We start from the raw sequence: 23,249 nt of genomic DNA on the forward strand, positions 1-23,249 counted from the left end.
TGGGAAAATCTATGTTTTCTGTTTCTTTGTTTTTGGGCCAGTGTGGTTCCCAATCAGAGGCAGCTGTCTATCATTGTCTCTGATTGGGAATCATACTTAGGCAGCCTGTTTTCTTCCTTTGTTTGTGGGAGTTTGTTTTCTGTTTAGCCTCTTGCCTGACAGAACTGTACGTTTTCGTTTTTTGCCTTTTGTTGTTTTGTTTGAGTGTGTTGTGATAATAAAGAATCATGAGCACTTACCACGCTGCGCTTTCGTCCACTTCTCCTTCAGACGACCGTTACAACAGGCCTTTTTGGGTTGGACGAATTGTACTTTGTCCTGTAGTTCATTCAAGGTAATTGAAGAATCCAGTGGGTTCTGGTAGTCTTTAATAGTTGATTATAAGATTTGTATTTGATCATGTATATGTTTTTGCTGTTAGTTCTTTGTTAAAGGGCCAAAAAGAATAGAGGAGTGGTTTACCCATACATCTCCATTTTGGATAGATAACTCTTCGTGTTGTGTTTTCCAATTTTCCCAGAAGTGGTTAGAGACTCTGGATTCTTCAATTACATTGAGCTGATTTATGACGTGCTGTTCCTTCTTTTTCCATAGTATTTCTGTATTGTTTTAGTGATTCACCATAGTGAAAGCTCAAGTTTTCTGGGTCTCTATGTTTTTGGTTGGATAGAATTTGAAAAAGAAACCTTTCTCAGGTTTTGCATTCTTCGTCAAACCATTTGTCATTGATGTTCATTTTCTTCGGTTTTCTGTTTGACATTTTTAGATTTGATAGGGAAGCTGAGAGGTCAAATATGCTGTTTAGGTTTTCTAATGCCAAGTTTACACCTTCACTGTTACAGTGGAACGTTTTGTTCAGGAAGTTGTCTAAAAGGGATTGAATTTTTTGTTGCCTAATTGTTTTTTGGTAGTTTTCTACACTACTTTCCTTCCATCTATAGCATTTCTTAATATTATTCCGTTCCGTTGGTTTTGATAACTGCTTTATTGCTCTGTTCAAGTAGACTGTGATTTTGCTGTGATCTGATAGGGGTGTCAGTGGGCTGACTGTGAATGCTCTGAGAGACTCTGGGTTGAGGTTAGTGATAAAGTAGTATACAGTACTACTGCCAAGAGATGAGCTATAAGTGTACCTACCATAGGAGTTCCATCTAAGCCTACCATTGACTATGTACATACCCAGCGTGTGACAGAGCTACAGGAGTTGTGACCCGTTTTTGTTTGTTATGTTGTCGTAGTTGTGCCTGGGGGGTCTATATGGGGGAGGGAATGTTGTCACATCCAAGTAGGTGTTTGTCCCCCTGTGTGCTGAGGGTGTCAGGTTCTTGTTCAGTTCTGGCATTTAGGTCACCACAGACTAGTGTCCCTGGGCCTGGAAATAATTGATTTCCCTCTCCAGGATGGAGAAGCTGTCTTCATTAAAGTATGGGGATTCTAGTGGGAGGATATAGGTAGCACACAGGAGGCCATTTTTCTCTGTTATGATAATTTCCTTTTGAATTTCTAGCCAAATGTAAAATGTTCCTGTTTTGATTGATTTAATAGAGTGAGTTAGGTCTTCTCTATACCAAATTAGCATCTCTCTCTCTCTCTCTTTCTCCCTCGCCACATGGACACACACACACGCATACACTCACTCTCTCTAGCTCTCCCTCTCTCTCTCCCTTCTCTCTCTCTCCTTCTCTCTCTCGCTCCCCTTTCCTTCCTTCTCTCCACCCCTCCTCTGCTAAGCTTTCACGCACCTCCGTCACTCTCTGCTCTCCAACCCAGATGCCACAAATGTATCATTTGTATAGTTCTTTATAAAAAATAGTGTAAAAACTATCAATACTACTTATTTCTCTGAGAGTGTGGCGGATATGAGATCCAAGATGGCATAGCAGTCAGACGTCCTTTGTCCTCGTCTTGTCATGTCCCGTGTATATACACTGCTCAAAAAAATAAAGGGAACACTAAAATAACACATCCTAGATCTGAATGAATGAAATAATCTTATTAAATACTTTTTTCTTTACATAGTTGAATGTGCTGACAACAAAATCACACAAAAATAATGAATGGAAATCCAATTTATCAACCCATGGAGGTCTGGATTTGGAGTCACACTCAAAATTAAAGTGGAAAACCACACTACAGGCTGATCCAACTTTGATGTAATGTCCTTAAAACAAATCAAAATGAGGCTCAGTAGTGTGTGTGGCCTCCACGTGCCTGTATGACCTCCCTACAACGCCTGGGCATGCTCCTGATGAGGTGGCGGATGGTCTCCTGAGGGATCTCCTCCCAGACCTGGACTAAAGCATCCGCCAACTCCTGGACAGTCTGTGGTGGGCTGTGCGGCCCCCCAAAGAAATGTCACCCCACACCATGACTGACCCACCGCCAAACCGGTCATGCTGGAGGATGTTGCAGGCAGCAGAACGTTCTCCACGGCGTCTCCAGACTCTGTCACGTCTGTCACATGTGCTCAGTGTGAACCTGCTTTCATCTGTGAAGAGCACAGGGCGCCAGTGGCGAATTTGCCAATCTTGGTGTTCTCTGGCAAATGCCAAACGTCCTGCACGGTGTTGGGCTGTAAGCACAACCCCCACCTGTTGGGCCCTCATACCACCCTCATGGAGTTTGTTTCTGACCGTTTGAGCAGACACATGCACATTTGTGGCCTGCTGGAGGTCATTTTGCAGGGCTCTGGCAGTGCTCCTCCTGCTCCTCCTTGCACAAAGGCGGAGGTAGCGGTCCTGCTGCTGGGTTGTTGCCCTCCTACGGCCTCCTCCACGTCTCCTGATGTACTGGCCTGTCTCCTGGTAGCGCCTCCATGCTCTGGACACTACGCTGACAGACACAGCAAACCTTCTTGCCACAGCTCGAATTGATGTGCCATCCTGGATGAGCTGCACTACCTGAGCCACTTGTGTGGGGTGTAGACTCCGTCTCATGCTACCACTAGAGTGAAAGCACCGCCAGCATTCAAAAGTGACCAAAACATCAGCCAGGACGCATAGGAACTAAGAAGTGGTCTGTGGTCACCACCTGCAGAACCACTCCTTTATTGGGGGTGTCTTGCTAATTGCCTATAATTTCCACCTGTTGTCTATTCCATTTGCACAACAGCATGTGAAATTTATTGTCAATCAGTGTTGCTTTTTAAGTGGACAGTTTGATTTCACAGAAGTGTGATTGACTTGGAGTTACATTGTGTTGTTTAAGTGTTCCCTTTATTTTTTTGAGCAGTGTATATTTACATATTTTCTTCGCATATCTTTTTATATATATTTTTTTTCTTCTAAAAACTCAACTTCAAAACACTCTCCTGCAACCCGCCTCACCAATTAAAAAAAAAAGTATTATTTACCTCAAATCTGAAATCCACAACAGAAGCTAGCCAGAAGTTAGCCAGAAGTTAGCCAGTTCACTAGCTAACGTTAGAATCCAGCTAACCACGGTTGGCGGTCATCAGCTATCTCTTAGCTCGAAAAGCTATCGCCAGTTTTGTACAATGCGATTCTGACCAGAACATACCGGACCTAATTTCTCTCCATATCCCCGGATTTCTACCGCAAGCTTTGGACATTTACACCTGGATCTTGCAGCTAGCTAGCTGCTATCCGAGTGACTATTGGCTAACGTCGGTCCCAGAGCTAACATCAATTATTCCGGAGCTAGCCAGCTGAAGAGTTCCATCAGCCACTCCTGGGCTACAATCACCTTTCTGGACCCGTTTTACTGCCGATGCGGAGCCCCATCGGGCCTTCACGACTGGACTACCAACGTTATCTGCCCGACGGAGTTATACAACTGGTCCCTCCATCGCGACGAATCCTGAACGCCCATCTGCGGCCAGTTAATCGTTATCTGTCTTATCGGCTGCTATCTGAATAGGTCTATCAGCCAATTTTCTTGGGCCACTATAACTATAACTATTTTGCCAATTGGATTGGTCCCCTCTACCACACGGAACCCCACTAATCTATAGACGGAAACGCACGAGGTGGCTAATAACAGACCATCTTCTGCCAACTTGCTACCCATGGCTCGGCTAGCTGTCTGAATGGCCGTGACCGCAACCGACCTCACTACTCACTGGACCCCTTTGATCACTTGGCTAAGCGTGCCTCTCCTTAATGTCAATATGCCTTGTCCATTGCTGTTCTGGTTAGTGTTTATTGGCTTATTTCACTGTAGAGCCTCTAGCCCTGCTCATTATACCTTATCCAACCTCTCAGTTCCACCACCCACACATGCGATGAAATCTTCTGGTTTCAATTATGTTTCTAGAGACAATATCTCTCTCATCATCACTCAATGCCTAGGTTTACCACTGTATTCACATCCTACCATACCTTTGTCTGTACATTATACCTTGAAGCTATTTTATCGCCCCCGGATACCTGCTCCTTTTACTCTCTGTTCCGGACGTCCTAGACGACCAATTATCATAGCTTTTAGTCGTACCCTTATCCTACTCCTCCTCTGTTCCTCTGGTGATGTAGAGGTGAATCCAGGCCCTGCAGTGCCTAGCTCCACTCCTATTCCCCAGGCGCTCTCTTTTGATGACTTCTGTAACCGTAATAGCCTTGGTTTCATGCATGTTAATTAACATTAGAAGCCTCCTCCCTAAGTTTGTTTTATTCACTGCTTTAGCACACTCTGCCAACCCGGATGTCCTAGCCGTGTCTGAATCCTGGCTTAGGAAGACCCCCAAAAACTCTGAAATCTCCATCCCTAACTACAACATTTTCAGACAAGATAGAACGGCCAAAGGGGGCGGTGTTGCAATCTACTGCAGAGATAGTCTGTAGAGTTCTGTCCTACTATCCAGGTCTGTACCCAAACAATTTGAACTTCTTCTTTTAAAAATCCACCTCTCTAAAAACAAGTCTCTTACCGTTGCCGCCTGCTATAGACCACCCTCTGCCCCCAGCTGTGCTCTGGACACCATATGTGAACTGATTGCCCCCATCTATCTTCAGAGCTCGTGCTGCTAGGTGACCTAAACTGGGACATGCTTAACACCCCAGCCATCCTACAATCTAAGCTTGATGCCCTCAATCTCACACAAATGATCAATAAACCTACCAGGTACCACCCCAAAGCCGTAAACACGGGCACCCTCATAGATATCATCCTAACCAACTTGCCCTCTAAATACACCTCTGCTGTTTTCAACCAAGATCTCAGCGATCACTGCCTCATTGTCTGCACCCGTAATGGGTCAGCAGTCAAACAACCTCCACTCATCACTGTCAAACGCTCCCTGAAACACTACAGCGAGCAGGCCTTTCTAATCGACCTGGCCCGGGTATCCTGGAAGGATATTAACCTCATCCCTTCAGTAGAGGATGCCTGGTTATTTTTTTTAAATTCCTTCCTCACCATCTTGAATAAGCATGCCCCATTCAAGAAATTTAGAACCAGGAACAGATATAGCCCTTGGTTCTCTCCAGACCTGACTCCCCTTAACCAACACAAAAATATCCTGTGGCGTTTTGCATTAGCATCGAACAGCCCCCGTGATATGCAACTTTTCAGGGAAGTTAGAAACCAATATACACAGGCAGTTAGAAAAGCCAAGGCTAGCTTTTTCAAACAGAAATTTGCTTCCTGCAACAAACTCCAAAAAGTTCTGGGACACTGTAAAGTCCTTGGAGAATAAGAGCACCTCCTCCCAGCTGCCCACTGCACTGAGGATAGGAAACTCTGTCACCACTGATAAATCCACTATAATTGAGAATTTCAATAAGCATTTTTCTATGGCTGGCCATGCTTTCCACCTGGCTACCCCTACCCAGGTCAACAGCACTGCACCCCCCACAGCAACTCACCCAAGCCTTCCCCATTTCTCCTTCTCCCAAATCCAGTCAGCTGATGTTCTGAAAGAGCTGCAAAATCTGGACCCCTACAAATCAGCCGGGCTTGACAATCTGGACCCTTTCTTTCTAAAATAATCTGCTGAAATTGTTGCAACCCCTATTACTAGCCTGTTCAACCTCTCTTTCGTGTCGTCTGAGAATCCCAAAGATTGGAAAGCAGCTGCGGTCATCCCCCTCTTCAAAGGGGGGGACACTCTTGACCCAAACTGCTACAGACCTATATCTATCCTACCCTGCCTCTCTAAAGTCTTCGAAAGCCAAGTCAACAAACAGATTACCGACCATTTCGAAACCCACTGCACCTTCTCCGCTATGCAATCTGGTTTCAGAGCTGGTCATGGGTGCACCTCAGCCACGCTCAAGGTCCTAAATGATATCTTAACCGCCATCGATAAGAAACAATACTGTGCAGCCGTATTCATTGACTTGGCCAAGGCTTTCGACTCTGTCAATCACCACATCCTCATCGGCAGACTCAACAGCCTTGGTTTCTCAAATAATTGCCTCACCTGGTTCACCAACTACTTCTCCGATAGAGTTTAGTGTGTCAAATCGGAGGGCCTGTTGTCCGGGCTTCTGGCAGTCTCTATGGGGGTGCCACAGGGTTCAATTCTTGGGCCACCTCTACGCAGACAACACCATTCTGTATACTTCTGGCCCTTCTTTGGACACTGTGTTAACTACCCTCCAGACGAGCTTCAATGCCATACAACTCTCCTTCCGTGGCCTCCAACTGCTCTTAAATACAGGTAAAACTAAATGCATGCTCTTCAACCGATCGCTTCCTGCATCTGCCCGCCCGTCCAGCATCACTACTCTGGACGGTTCTTACTTAGAATATGTGGACAACTACAAATACCTAGGTGTCTGGTTAGACTGTAAACTCTCCTTCCAGACTCACATCAAACATCTCCGATCCAAAGTTAAATCTAGAATTGGCTTCCTATTTCCCAACAAAGCATCTTTCACTCATGCTGCCAAACATACCCTCGTAAAACTGACCATCCTACTGATCCTCGACTTCGGCGATGTCATTTACAAAATAGCCTCCAATACCCTACTCAATAAATTGGATGCAGTCTATCACAGTGCCATCCGTTTTGTCACCAAAGCCCCATATACTACCCACCACTGTGACCTGTACGCTGTCTTTGGCTGGCCCTCGCTTCATACTCGTCACCAATCCCACTGGCTCCAGGTCATCTACAAGACCCAGCTAGGTAAAGTTCCCCCTTATCTCAGCTCGCTGGTCACCATAGCAGCACCCACCTGTAGCACGCGCTCCAGCAGGTATATCTCTCTGGTCACCCCCAAAGCCAATTCCTCCTTCGGCTGCCTCTCCTTCCAGTTCTCTGCTGCCAATGACTGGAACGAACTACAAAAATCTCTAAAACTGGAAACACTTATCTCCCTCACTAGCTTTAAGCACCAGCTGTCAGAGCAGCTCACAGATTATTGCACCTGTACATAGCCCATCTATATTTTAGCCCAAACAACTACCTCTTCCCCTACTGTATTTATTTATTTATTTTGCTCCTTTGCACCCCATTATTTCTACTTTGCACTTTCTTCCACTGCAAATCTACCATTCCAGTGTTGTACTTGCTATATTGTATTTACTTCGCCACCATGGCCTTTTTTTGCCTTTACCTCCCTTATCTCACCTCATTTGCTCACTTTCTATATAGACTTATTTTTCTACTATATTATCAACTGTATGTTTGTTTTACTCCATGTGTAACTCTGTGTTGTTGTATGTGTCAAACTGCTTGCTTTATCTTGGCCAGGTCGCAATTGTAAATGAGAACTTGTTCTCAACTTGCCTACCTGGTTAAATAAAGGTGAAATAAATAAAAAAAATATATAGCATTTAGAAAAAAAACATGATTATTTGTCTCTCTGAAATGAATCCATCAAGCGATAGATTTTAAACAAATACATGACTGGCATTGAACATGATTAAAACACACCAATATCTTTCATATTTTCTTTAATTAAACAATAAAATCTCATTTACAAACATTACTGAAAATTGATATATAGCATTTTGGAATGAAACTATTCACTTTCTACCACTCTGCCTGGACTGCCGTTGGGGGGTGTTGGTTGGGCCCAGGGCTGACGGGTAGAGGTTGAGGGCAGGAAGAGAGGGAGGAAAGGGGCAGAGGAGGTGGTAGAGAATTCAGCTGAGAGCAATGTCTCACCCAGGTACGACAATTTCTTCATTAGCGAAGACACACAGACACCAGAAGATGAGGTGGGATGGGAGGGGGAGAGGAGGGGTGAGGAGGGGTGAAGGGGGAGAGGGGGAGGTCTGCAAACACACCACCCCCTCCGCTGCGCTGACTAGCTGTTCCAGATTCTACGACTTGTTTTTTGGCGGTGGAACCTCATAAATCACCCAGAATGCTTTGCTCTCTGACTCACCATCATAACCGGCGTGTTTGCACTGCAAAATATTCCTGGAAACGAAGGAATACATGAGAGAACTCCTAGCCAATTACAGGATAGGAGAATAGGCCTCATCCCCAGAAGCTTGTGTACTAAATGTAGAGATTGATAAAGGTTGCTCGATCAATTCCCAATCAGAATGTCTTATACTGTTCTATCTATCTATCTATCTATCTATCTATCTATCTATCTATCTATCTATCTATCTATTCAGTTCTCTTTGTGTTTTCAGTATACAAGAGAGGGACCTAGGGCACCACTATGACTAACCATATAGAAATAAGTAAACAAGAAGACTTTCTACTGTCTGATTGGGGTTTCCTGACCCCTTAGAACACCATTGAGCTTATCAAAACTCAATTGACCTCTTCTGTTTGGGATACACAGACCAGCCCTCCACACCCTAATGCCGGGCACACTCTGTAGAGTGTATTCACACACACACACACACACACACACACACACACACACACACACACACACAATTAACGAGGACCAACCGAGACTGCAGGTCATAGCAATTGGAGCAAGTGGAGAGGCTAACATGCTGTGTACTCAGCTCTCTGGACGGACAAAGACTTCAGTCACTGAACTACTGTCTGTCTGTCTGTCTGTCTGTCTGTCTGTCTGTCTGTCTGTCTGTCTGTCTGTCTGTCTGTCTGTCTGTCTGTCTGTCTGTCTGTCTGTCTGTCTGTCTGTCTGTCTGTCTGTCTGTCTGTTTGCAGATACACACACTTCCCATAACATAGCAGACAGATGGCCAAACTCAGCAGGACTTATTTACCACTGGAAGACTGAGCAAAGACCAGTATGTGCTGCCCAATCAGCAAACATCCTCACTGAGTATCCAGAAACACTCACACACAAACAAATGCACAGGCACGCACTCATGCACACACGTGTGCAGACACAGACATACACAGACAGACGCACACACACACACACACACACACACACACACACACACACACACACACACACACACACAAACACACATATATATATATATACTGCTCCAAAAAATAAAGGGAACACTTAAACAACACAATGTAACTCCAAGTCAATCACAATTCTGTGAAATCAAACTGTCCACTTAGGAAGCAACACTGATTGACAATACATTTCACATGCTGTTGTGCAAATGGAATAGAGCACAGGTGGAAATGATAGGTAATAAGCAAGACACCCCCAATAAAGGAGTGGTTCTGCAGGTGGAGACCACAGATCACTTCTCAGTTCCTATGCTTCCTGGCTGATGTTTTGGTCACTTTTGAATGCTGCCGGTGCTTTCACTCTAGTGGTAGCATGAGACGGAGTCTACAACCCACACAAGTGGCTCAGGTAGTGCAGCTCATCCAGGATGGCACATCAATGTGAGCTGTGGCAAGAAGGTTTGCTGTGTCTGTCAGCGTAGTGTCCAGAGCATGGAGGCGCTACCAGGAGACAGGCCAGTACATCAGGAGACGTGGAGGAGGCCGTAGGAGGGCAACAACCCAGCAGCAGGACCGCTACCTCCGCCTTTGTGCAAGGAGGAGCAGGAGGAGCACTGCCAGAGCCCTGCAAAATGACCTCCAGCAGGCCACAAATGTGCATGCGTCTGCTCAAACGGTCAGAAACAGACTCCATGAGGGTGGTATGAGGGCCCAACGTCCACAGGTGGGGGTTGGGCTTACAGCCCAACACCGTGCAGGACGTTTGGCATTTGCCAGAGAACACCAAGATTGGCAAATTCGTCACTGGCGCCCTGTGCTCTTCACAGATGAAAGCAGGTTCACACTGAGCACATGTGACAGACGTGACAGAGTCTGGAGACGCCATGGAGAACGTTCTGCTGCCTGCAACATCCTCCAGCATGACCGGTTTGGCGGTGGGTCAGTCATGGTGTGGGGTGGCATTTCTTTGGGGGGCCGCACAGCCCTCCATGTGCTCGCCAGAGGTAGCCTGACTGCCATTAGGTACCGAGATGAGATCCTCACACCCCTTGTGAGACCATATGCTGGTGCGGTTGGCCCTGGGTTCCTCCTAATGCAAGACAATGCTAGACCTCATGTGGCTGGAGTGTGTCAGCAGTTCCTGCAAGAGGAAGGCATTGATGCTATGGACTGGCCCGCCCGTTCCCCAGACCTGAATCCAATTGAGCACATCTGGGACATCATGTCTCGCTCCATCCACCAACACCACATTGCACCACAGACTGTCCAGGAGTTGGCGGATGCTTTAGTCCAGGTCTGGGAGGAGATCCCTCAGGAGACCATCTGCCACCTCATCAGGAGCATGCCCAGGCATTGTAGGGAGGTCATACAGGCACGTGGAGGCCACACACACTACTGAGCCTTATTTTGACTTGTTTTAAGGACATTACATCAAAGTTGGATCAGCCTGTAGTGTGGTTTTCCACTTTAATTTTGAGTGTGACTCCAAATCCAGACCTCCATGGGTTGATAAATTGGATTTCCATTGATTATTTTTGTGTGATTTTGTTGTCAGCACATTCAACTATGTAAAGAAAAAAGTATTTAATAAGATTATTTCTTTAATTCAGATCTAGGATGTGTTGTTTAAGTGTTCCCTTTATTTTTTTGAGCAGTGTATATTCAACACAAAAAAATTTGGACATCCCAGTCCTTTCAATCATAAGATGATCCAATGTCAAAGCCAATGCTACTTGAAGCTGCCATAAAGCGGACAGAGGTATAGAGTATGAAGTTGTAAAATAAAGGTATGGAGGTATTTTGACTGAGGGGAACCTTTGCTCCTTGCTCCAGCACACAGGGTTGCAGTCCTCCAGCCTGCTGCAGTCCAACCCTAACCTGGCCAGGCCCTGCCAGCTGGATGTCACATTGCTGCTTCATTACTGTTTGCTGGTGGCCCTGTGACCCTGCAGTTTTCATTTACACCCTGATGTGGAACCCTCCATCACTTTCCAGTCCTGGGACAGGTCCCCCGCCCTGATCTCTGAGCCTTTCAGAGAAAGAACTCAGAGAGAGAACGGTCATCATTCAGTACATATCAACCTAACCTGATGCCTATCATGACAAAGATGGAATATGAGAGTTGAAAGTGTATGTGTATACCTATGATTAGTGTTCATGGTATAGTAGTGATCCTCACTATACTGTGCATTCGGAAAGTATTCAGACCCCTTGACTTTTTCCACATTTTATTACGTTACAGCCTTATTCTAAAATTGATTAAATTGTTTTTTCCTTCATTAATCTACACGCAATACCCCATAATGACAAAGCAAAACCAGGTTTGTAATAATTTTTGCAAATATATAAAAAAATCTATAACTGAAATATAACATTTACATAAGTATTCAGACCCTTAACTCAGTACTTTGTTGAAAATGCACATGAAAGCAGGCTGCCTTTTACTGAGAAGTGGCTTCTGTCTGGCCACTCTACCATAAATGCCTGATTTGTGGAGTGATCCACAGAGATGGTTGTCCTTCTGGAAGGTTCTCCCATCTCCACAGAGGAACTCTGGAGCTCTGTCAGAGTGACCGTCGGGTTCTTGGTCACCTCCCTGACCAAGGCCCTTATCCTCCGATTGTTCAGTTTGGTTGGGCGGCCAGCTCTAGAGAGAGTCTTGGTGGCTCCAAAGTTCTTCCATTTAAGAATGATGGAGGACCTTCAATGCTACAGCATTTTTTTTGGTACCATTCCCCAGATCTGTGCCTCCACACAATCCTGTCTCGGAGCTCTACAGACAACGCCCTCATGGCTTGGTTTTTGCTCTGACATGTACTGTCAACTGTGGGAACTTATATAGACAGGTGTGTGCCTTTCCAAATCATGTCCAATAGATTGAATTTACCACAGGTGGACTCCAGTCAAGATGTAGAAACATCTCAAGGATGATCAATGGAAACAGGAAGCACCTGAGCTCAATTTCGAGTCTCATAGCAAAGGGTCTGGATACTTACGTAAATAAGGTATTTCTGTTTCTTATTTCTAATAAATCTGCAAAAAAAAATAAAAAATCTTTTTTTTGCTTTGTCATTATGGGGAATTAAGTGTAGATTGATGAGAGAAAAAATGTATTTAATCAATTTTAGAATAAGGCGGTAACGTAACAAAATGTGGAAAAAGTCAAGGTGTCTGAATACTTTCCGAATGCACTGTATGAGCCACATTACAATTCCCACCATGTGGGTTAACCCTATTGGCAAATCTGAGTAGGGTGTTTGCCTTTCACGCTAGCGACCCAGGTTCGCTTCCCTGCTCTGCCATTAGCTACAGTATAATACAGATGGTTAATTGTTGGGGAAATGAGAGGATGATATGGTCCAAATTAGATTTACCCTCTTCACCCAATACACTAGAAGACACGATATGAGAAATGTACATTTCAGGGAGACATAAAGCAAAACAACCCTGAAAATGGAGAGTTAAAGTTCTAAATAAAGCGTTGTTGCTTTCCATTTGAATTCTCTCCCTGGTGCGAGGCGGTCTGTCCTCTTGGCGTACTGCATTTGGGGTTCATCTACTTTTTTTGTTTAATGACAGACAGGGAATTCTAAACGTGTTAGCCGTGTGTCACACCTTCATGAAGATTGTCACAAAGATGCGTCAGTGATGGAAACCCCTCAGAAGGATTCCTCAACCTGAATCGTTCCATCTCTACGTGTCATATCAATTACACAAGAAGATTCACTTAGCATAGCTGTGTTGGCACTGGTATTTATACAACACTCTGTACAGCAGCCCCAAAAGATGATTGAATTTGGGTGCAGAAGACCACAACATCAATGAAAGCATTGTGTGATAGGTACTGTGTAGGTTATGTGTGATAACCATTGTACTTTGGCAGGGACTTTATTTTCAACAGTTATTTCCTCACAATTTGGCTCTTTACAAAAAACTGGCTTCTCGTTTGTTTGTGTGGACTGTGTGTGAGTTCTTTTTGAGTTGTGATGACAAAGGTTATTCAACAAGACTTATCTGTGCCAGTTGAAATAGGCTATGTATTCACCTTAGCCCTGAAAAAATATGATTTATTCTTTCATCCAGACATGGGCCTCAGTCTTTGGCTTGCAGTTTTATATTATAAACTTTAATATGACATAGGCTGAAATGTATAGATTCAATCCCTCTTCGCCTTTCAGGAAATGGAAATTATATGATTGTAGACACTGTAATGTGGTAGTTAACGTAATGCATGCCTAAGTTCCTCAGGTTATGCTAATTTCATTGACACTGAATGCGACTGTAATTGACACACTGAAGTCATATTTGAGAAAACAAAGGAACTTTTAATTTATTATTAAAATGACATAAATAAACATAAACTCCCAATGAGTCCAACAAATACAAATAGAATAGATATGTACATATGATTGCCAGGGAGGGAATGTACACAGAGCGAAGGAGGAGAGACATTGTGCTTTCTCCTGGGCTGCAGTGGGAGGATACAAGGCACCTCTTGCTTTCATTCATTCTTTCCTTCTTTCTTTTCCTTCAGGCCACGAAAAGCAACACACTAACACTGGATCCAAAACACTTACATGTAAACGGCTAACAACAAAAATGGATGTTAATTTATTTTATATACACACATATACATTTTTTATGTTAGATCAACAGATTATTTCGTCTTATTTATCTATTATAATAATAACAAAACTAATTGTAACAATAAACAGTTAAACATAAGGATTGGCCCCTTTAGTAAAGTTGAGGGGGTTACTTCATAAACTTAGCTTTGTGTAGCTAGTGATCCTGATTGTCTTACGCCAGCGTACGATTGTCTTGGAGTACTCTGTCTGTACTGAAGGACACAACTACAATAACACACCAACAACTGGAACAATTGTAGAGGAAGTATATTCAGATTGTCTTAGGCTTGTAACTGCACCTTGGAGAGAGTGAAGGAAACTCCCAGTGGAAAAACAGATGCCTCTTCCACTCAGACAGCAAGTGTGTAACTTAAGAATGGCAACCTATGGACTTAAGCTTAGAATGTCTAGGGTGTTTGGAATGGAAGACCAGCCATGTCATGTTGGTAAAACACAAGGCCTGAGAGGACCCTACATCTCTCTGCTTCAGATAGATCTTCTTCTGAGTTGACTCTCTGCATTTCAAAGGCGTTGCTGCTTCAACCCAAACGTTTCCTAGGGTCAGGCAGTAGAGTGGAGATGGTGGTGATGTGGAACAGGATGGGGATTGAGGAGAGTCAATGGCTATGGAAGCATTGTGCTCAGTAGCTCTGAGCCACGGGTGCCCAGGAGGCGGTGAGCCTGGCGATGGAGCTTTCGAACTGGGCCTCGCCCACGCCTACACCCACCTCGCTAAGGCTGGGGTCGTACATGGAGGATGGTGAGGATACGGGCAGGGAGGATGTCAGGCCTGTGTAGGAGGAGCCTCGCAGGAACTGGCTGGTCAGGCCACCAGCGATGGAACCAGAGGAGGAGCCGGAAGGAGTTAGGGCCGTCCCGGCAACAGACCACAGGCTGGGATACTGGCTGTAAGGAAGAGCGTGCGAGAGAGAGAGAGAGAGAGAGAGAGAGGGGGGGGGGGGGGGGTTAGGTTACGAGTTATTTTCTAACCAGGAAGAAATCTGGGCCTAGTAAAGGTCTAGGCCTAGGGCCCAGAATTGTTCCTGATAAAATCATGTAGTCAGGAACATACCGAAAAATAAACAGCGATATCAGAAACATATATATGATCAACTATGACCATGTGTTGCCATACCTGGAGTTGGATGTGGAGTTGCTGGTATGGGCCAGGGATCCCATCCCAGTGGAGTTAGGGATCTGCAGGGCTGACCAGCTGTCATGGGTGGGCAGGGCTCCCGACGAGTTGTCCATGTAGTTGTCTAAACAATAAAGTACATAGAGAAATTACTAACAACAGTATACATTTCTCTGATCAAAACAATGCATTTCCTTCAGGGGTAATTTCTCAGACATATTTTAACCAACATCTTAAAATCCATGAAACCCCCATGCTGTAATCTATACCTATGAGTCTGACTAGTGATCAGAATAAACAGTAATCAGTGCATTCCCAGAGTGCTGGGTTGGGTAGAGGAGGTTCTTACTTGAGCTGGTGGAGCGGTGTGGGTAGTGGCTGGGGTAGGGAGCGGCCCTGTGGCCCCTCAGGCTGGAGTACCTTTCACAGTAGGACCCTGAGGAGTGGCCAGGGGCCCCGCTGAATGGAGGGGGGCTGTTGCTGGGGCACATAGGACCGTTACCAGGTAGAAACCAACCACCAACTGAAGGGAGAAGAGACAAAATGGTTTGGTTAATACACTTCCTTTTTCATACTGTTCTCTATGTACAGTTTCCTTGGGGACATGGAAGGCCTTGAAAATAAAATGTATGATGATGATGATGATGATTTTATGAACGTTTAATAAAAGTGTGTTGGAAAATGATGTCACGTATAATGACTTGGTTTGATTGTTGGAATTGAAACGGAGAGGTACAAAAAGAGCTTTTCTAATTTGGTTGGTGTTGCAAAACTGAAGAGAAGACTTACGTTGGGAATAACCAGACTGTTGGCTGTCTCCACCATGGTCTGGCATGTCTTTATGGTCGCTCCTAAAATTGAAAACATAATACCAGAATTCGCACACAAAATAAAATAAATACAGGAAAAGCATCGTCATATTGCTGACACAATATCAGTCTCTTTCTCTTACCTCTCTTTGGCGTCGAGGAAAGCTTTAGCGAATGGATTGTGTTTGATCTTCAACGCAGTTATCTACAAGTTACATGAACATGACAACTGATATTCTGTTCTTCCTTCATTGTAAGCAGAACACAATGTAATGTTTATTATTGTGAACAAGGATTCTCTCTGTGACTGTGTAACTAAGGCCACTGACCTCTTCGTTCTGGTAAGCAGTGACAGCGATGAACTGAGTCTCGGGAAAAGATTGGCTACTGATCATCTTCTGGAGCCCTCCAACCTTCACAATGTGTATCCTGGGCTCATACTTGTGCAGAGAGTTCAGCATAATCTAGATAGAAATGATACATTATTTTAATAATATCACAGTAAAGAATAATCAAAAAGCACACACTCAAACTGAATAAGAGAGAAATATGAGCCTACAGAGCCCTAACACAAAATTGTGAAGTTGATTTGCCATGAAATTAATAACGTTTTCCCCCATAAAAAGCCTACTCTTGTAATTCAGCACAGCAGAGTAGAGCATCATTAGCTCTGAGAGTGCAGGGCAATATGACCTAGCCTACCAAGTTGACTTTAAAATGATTTACATAATAATGAATATGCATACTACAAATACGAACACAGAAGACGACAAAAACAAATCGGGGCCTTACCTGTCCTCCCCCGTTGAGTTTATTGGACAATTTGACTTTGCTAAATGAGACAGGCGCTTTCATCCAGTGTGCTCCGAAGTTAGGCGAGTCTGGGTGGATGTAGACGCAGCTTGGGCTCTGTGGCTCGGGCTTGCCACCCGGAACCCACTCGCCGTTCACGTACTTCCACCGGTTGTTGTCTGCAGCCACGAAGTCCAAGAGAACTGAATACATAGCGTTGGGGTCCAAGCCACTCACATTCGCTCTGAGCACTGGAAACATACGCCTGTAGGTTAAAATAAAGTTGTTAAATAAACATATAGCCTAAGCAAGCCCAAATATTATGTTATGTTGGCTCAGCCGTTGATCTTTATAAATGAATTATTTGACATATATATATATATATATATATATATATATATATATATATATATATATATATATATATATATATATATATATATATATGCATTAAAAAGGGTGCAATTTCTAGGCCGTTACTTTATCCTAATCATAGGGTTTATAAGATTTGACGACCATTGCGCTTTATGCCTAATTCTTGACATGGTATTCAAGTTGTAACAGTAAAGCATATATGGCCTATAGCCTGTACCAATACCCTCTAGACTGAACATGCCTGTTGCCGATCTAACCTGTGCGCATCAGTTAGGTTTAGCTTCGTAGTCGTGCGTAAATGCGGGCTACGATCTCTCCAGATAAACTTTGCTTTTAGCTAGGCAGGCCAGTAGGCCCCGAAGGCCTCATTTAGATCTGTAGCTAACAGCAAAAAATAACCATAGCCTACCTGCCAGTCTTGGTGACAATCATTTCGTTGGTTAGTTCTTTAAACTTGGTCCATAATTCTGCATCTTCTAGTCCCAGTTTAATATCCCTCTCTGATGCGTCTCCTTTCTCGCTGCCCTTCTGAAACTCGCTCTCCACCACGCTCAGAAGGTGGTCCAGCCTCTGGTCGGAGTTTGAAGTCATATTTCCTATAGGATGAGTTCGTGTGGAGTTCCGCGAAATGTAGAATAGGATTCGCTGTTTGAAGATTAGTTTTGACAGTGAGATAAGTACTACTGGCTTCGGAGCCCAAGGCCTGATCATATAAGGCCCCCCAGGGACCACATGGGGACAAGGGCGTGGCGTTGCGTTCCAGACCACGCCCTGATGGCCTTACGGTCTGGTTTCGAGCGTCTCTTCGATGTCCCCAATGCAAAATTGCCCATCATAATTGCGTCAATGCAAAATTAATAAATGTACCTATAGGCCTCTAGGCCTACTTTAAACAGGGTCATGTTCGAATAAGAATAACGTCTTCATTGCCCTTTCCTTTAGGTTTATAGCCTTCATTACCTAGGCCTAAGCATTTTCTAAAATTGTTTGGATATTCGTTTACTTTTGCATAGCCTAATACATTTTCGGAGCTGTTCATATTTCATACATTCGTTATTTATCTTAAATGACCCTCTAACGAAAAAAATACACGTTAAAATGTTATTAGGCCTTATTTCCAAAAACATACAATATTAAATGGAATTAAAAATAGTTTATTAGTATCCTAGTCTATATCATCTATCTGTCAGATAGGAAAAAACATCGTTGGATGATTAGGCCAAACTCATTTTTTGAATATTTAAATAGAAACAAAAGAAAGGAAGAGACAGGGCAACCGGCTGCCTTTGAACTAAGTTGTATATTTGCGAATAATGCTAATCTTTTGTTGTCCCAAATACACACGTGAGAAATGTAGTGTTGACTGTGGCCGGGCCATTAGGCTGTTCCTCTGTTCCTGTACTTGGCGAAGTGTGGTTAGCCCCGAGGTGACATCGGAGATCTGCATAATGGAGCCGCCTGTCTGTTTCTGATCTCACATCCACTCTCACTAACATCGAGGAAACATTTATTCACACTTCATTGTAAAAGTATTAGACTTCTTTATCATTAAGATCGGGGATTGAGTTTATAGGGGATTAATAATTGTATCCTATACCAAATGATCTGCTTATGGACCTTTTTTTTCTTCTCATTCTGATACCAAGCTCTTGAGCAATGTCTGTAGCCTAATGTCTTGTTGTATATATAGGCCTAATTAGAAATTCTATATTAATTATCATCATTTCATATTTTGTTCCAGTTTATTATCTTCTTATCCATTTCATAAAATGTATTTTTTTCATGTGGTTTCCTGAAGATTACTCCAAATGTTACATGTTCATTTCAAGACAGGTGAGGCCTTGAACCTGCATCCCTCCCTATAATGTCAGAAGATTTAGGAGGGAACTTGTGTGGCTAAAGTCTTTCCTGATGTATGAAGGTTATATTAGGTCTAACAGTTACCATTGATCCTGAGGGAGGTAGAATACAGTGGGTCTGTGTGTTCTTGTGTTCCTGTCTGCTCTGTCTCAGGCTCTGTGATGTACTTGGAATTGAGTGGGTTCTGTGGAGCGTGACTCCAGTTTACTACTCCACTTCCTGCAGCTCTACAGAGGTCATAAATGTAAAGGGGTTCTCTCACACCTTTCCATCCCATATCATTCAACTGCCTCTTCCTTTTCCCTCTTTATTTTGAGGCCTGAGAAGAGAGAGAATTTCACCACCAGCTACAAAATACAGGTCTGTTCTCTATCCTGACCAGTCCCTCTGTCTCAGCCTGAATTTAAAATGGATTACATTTAGATTTTTGGTCCCTGGCCTACACACAATAACCCATGATGTCAAAGTGGAATTATGTTTTTAGATCATTTTATTTACAAATTAATCAAAAATGAAAAGCTGAAATGTATTCAACCCCTTTGTTATGGCAAGCCTGAATAAGTTCAGGAGTAAGAATGTGCTTAACAAGTCACATAATACGTTGCATGTGTGCAATAATAGTGTTGAACGTGATTTTTGAATGACTAAATCATCTCTGTACCCAACTCATAGAATTATCTGTAAGGTCCCTCAGTCGAGCAGTGCACAGTTTCAACCACAAAGACCAGGGATGTTTTCCAAAGCCTCGCAAAGAAGGGCACCTATTGGTAGATGGGTAGAAGTTGATTTTTTTTAAAGCAGACGTTGAATATCCCATTGAGTGTGGTGTAGTTATTAATTGCACTTTGGTTGGTGTATCATTACACCCAGTCACTACAAAGATACAGGCATCCTTTCTAATTTAGTTGCCAGGGAGGAAGGAAACCACTCAGGGATATCACCATGAGGCCAATGGTGACTTTAAAACAATTACAGAGTTCAATGGGTGTGAAAGGAGAAAACTTATGATGGATCAGCAACATTGTAGCTACTCCACAATACTAACCTAATTGACAGATAAATCATTTTTTTACAATTATTTTAGGTAAAAGAAGGAAGCCTGTACAGAATAGAAAATATTCCAAAACGTGCACCCTGTTTGCAACAAGACACAAAAGTAATATTTTCAAAAATATTGGTGGCTGCAGCATGTTATGGCTATGCTTGTAATCGTTAAGAACCTGGGAGTTTTTTAGGATAAAAAAATACATGGAATGGAGCTAAGCACAGGCACAATCCTAGAAGAAAACCTGGTTCAGTCTGCTTTCCACCAGACACTGGGAGATGATTTCACCTTTCAGTAGGACAATAACCTGAAACACTAGGCCAAATCTACACTGGAGTTGCTTACAGTTTTGACTTAAATCTGCTTGAAAATCTATGGCAAGACCTGAAAATGGTTGTCTTGCAATGATCAACAACCAATTTGACAGAACTTGAAGAATTTTGAAAAGAATAATGGGCAAATGTTGCACAATCCAGGTGTCAAAACAGTGGTGTGAATACTTATATAAATTATATATTTCTGTATTTCATTTTCAATACATTAGCAAAGATTTTGAAAACACGTTTTTACTTATTTTTGGTTCTAGGCCTATGTATTTAAATAACAACTTGGTGTTGAGTTGTACTGTATAAGTGCTGTTCTACTCAACCAATAATACATCTGAAAATAAGATTAATGTAATTCCTTCATTTGTTATGTGTACCTCAATGTTATTTGTCAAATTTCGTTTCCCATAATCTCTTTGGCCTGGTCTGTTGGTGACGTGAGGGTTAAACCATCCAGTCTCCTCAGACATCAACACACTCTCACCTAGGTGAGAAATATTACAGAGGCTTGGTGCTTCACAAAGAGACAGTTATAAGGCCAAGCATATTTTCCAGTGGACTTCGTCTTCGTCTTCGCTGGCCTAAATAAGTAAATACAGAGACGAGGATGAGTCAGCCCTGAGAAAGAAGAAACAACTCACTAGACACACGCACGCACACACACACGCACACACACACACGCACGCACACACACACACACACACACACACACACACACACACACACACACACACACACACACACACGCGTGCGTGCGCACACTCACGCACACGCACACACACACACACACACACACACACACACACACACACACACACACACACACACACACACACACACACACACACGTTAACACACACACACACACACACACACACACACGCGTGCGTGCGCACACTCACGCACACACACAGACACACACTAACCCTTAAATTTGAGTCTCTTGTGTCCTATGCACATTAACGTCTAATATCCTCAGCATTATTTTCTATTTGAAGACACATTACTATAAGTTAGTGTAAACACCATTGAATCCATCTATCCTTATTCACAGATTTCAGACTCAGTGGTCTGCTTATCTCATCTCATATAGTATATCTGCTGTGACCACAGACTTTATTTTCCCATTTTTGTGTTTCATCCTCCTCTCTTTGTCTGTTTCAGGATATAAGGTAACAGATATAACAGTACTGTAATAACATGAAAGAACATGCTACTTCCCATGCCCCTGTCATTTCACCAGCCTCTTCAAGCTCCACCATAAAACTATCTGTCTGTGTTTCCTATTTTGTTTATCACCGATAATTCAAGGTGGGTTTGAGTGGAGCGAGTGTTGGGTTTCTATTGCGGTCGTTGTACTGTATTTTAATGGTACTTTATTAGTGGCTGGTGTAACTGTGGCTCTGTGTGAATAAGCAAAGGTGTTGTTGCCCATAGGGACAGATAGTACCTGAGTGAAACACACCAATAGCTACTTCCCAAACCCAAACCCAAACCCAAAGCGTAACCCTCCTCCTACCCCTGTCCCTTACCCCCTCCCCCCTCCCCTCTCTGATGTGGATTGAGCCCAAAGATGCGTCTGTCACTTTTGCGTTTCCGTTACAAGTTCAGGAAATGTAAACTTTCCTTTTCTAATCACTAAGGCCTTTGAAAGGGATAAAAAATAATTAGTTGTGACTGTAATTGCTCCCTCTGCCCCCCTTATTCCAAGCCCCCCCCAAACCCTCTAGAATCCTTGTGGAGGTGGAGGCGCCATAGAGGACACCCTGGGACCTTTGGGATGCTAATACCAGCTCAACTAATGCCAGCTCAACTAATGCCAGCTCAGCTAATGCCAGCTCAGGTAACGCCAGATCAACTAATGCCAGCTCAACTAATGCCAGCTCAACTAATACCAGCTCAACTAATGCCAGCTCAGCTAATGCCAGCTCAGCTAATGCCAGCTCAACTAATGCCAGCTCAACTAATGCCAGCTCAGCTAATGCCAGCTCAACTAATACCAGCTCAACTAATGCCAGCTCAACTAATGCCAGCTCAACTAATGCCAGCTCAGCTAATAGCAGCTCAGCTAATGCCAGCTCAGCTAATGCCAGCTCAACTAATGCCAGCTCAACTAATGCCAGCTCAGCTAATGCCAGCTCAACTAATGCCAGCTCAGCTAATGCCAGCTCAACTAATGCCAGCTCAACTAATGCCAGCTCAGCTAATGCCAGCTCAACTAATGCCAGCTCAACTAATGCCAGCTCAGCTAATGCCAGCTCAGCTAATGCCAGCTCAGCTAATGCCAGCTCAACTAATGCCAGCTCAATTAATGCCAGCTCAGCTAATGCCAGCTCAGCTAATGCCAGCTCAACTAATGCCAGCTCAACTAATGCCAGCTCAGCTAATGCCAGCTCAGCTAATACCAGCTCAACTAATGCCAGCTCAGCTAATGCCAGCTCAACTAATGCCAGCTCAACTAATGCCAGCTCAGCTAATGCCAGCTCAACTAATGCCAGCTCAACTAATGCCAGCTCAGCTAATGCCAGCTCAACTAATGCCAGCTCAGCTAATGCCAGCTCAGCTAATGCCAGCTCAACTAATGCCAGCTCAGCTAATGCCAGCTCAGCTAATGCCAGCTCAACTAATGCCAGCTCAGCTAATGCCAGCTCAGCTAATGCCAGCTCAACTAATGCCAGCTCAACTAATGCCAGCTCAACTAATACCAGCTCAACTAATGCCAGCTCAGGTAATACCAGCTCAACGAATACCAGCTCAACGAATACCAGCTCAACTAATACCAGCTCAACTAATACCAGCTCAACTAATACCAGCTCAACTAATGCCAGCTGAACTAATGCCAGCTCAACTAATGCCAGCTCAGCTAATACCAACTCAACTAATACCAGCTCAACTAATGCCAGCTCAACTAATGCCAGCTCAGCTAATGCCAGCTCAACTAATGCCAGCTCAACTAATGCCAGCTCAGCTAATGCCAGCTCAACTAATGCCAGCTCAACTAATACCAGCTCAACTAATGCCAGCTC

General features: G+C 43.7%; 1 protein-coding gene across 1 annotated transcript; it reads right to left on the reverse strand.

Moving 5' to 3' along the window:
• Positions 1-13,557: 13,557 nt before the first annotated feature.
• LOC115175736 (T-box transcription factor T-A) lies at positions 13,558-17,678 on the reverse strand. Its single transcript, XM_029735201.1, has 8 exons — positions 17,402-17,678; positions 16,618-16,882; positions 16,155-16,289; positions 15,969-16,030; positions 15,806-15,867; positions 15,366-15,539; positions 15,017-15,140; positions 13,558-14,787 (listed from the first exon to the last, which is right to left on the reverse strand). The coding sequence occupies exons 1-8, from the start codon at positions 17,581-17,583 to the stop codon at positions 14,523-14,525; spliced, it is 1,269 nt and encodes a 422-aa protein (XP_029591061.1). The 5' UTR covers positions 17,584-17,678; the 3' UTR covers positions 13,558-14,522.
• Positions 17,679-23,249: the final 5,571 nt, after the last annotated feature.

The sequence above is a fragment of the Salmo trutta genome, chromosome 36 (assembly GCF_901001165.1).
Source record: "Salmo trutta chromosome 36, fSalTru1.1, whole genome shotgun sequence".
Taxonomy (NCBI): domain Eukaryota; kingdom Metazoa; phylum Chordata; class Actinopteri; order Salmoniformes; family Salmonidae; genus Salmo; species Salmo trutta.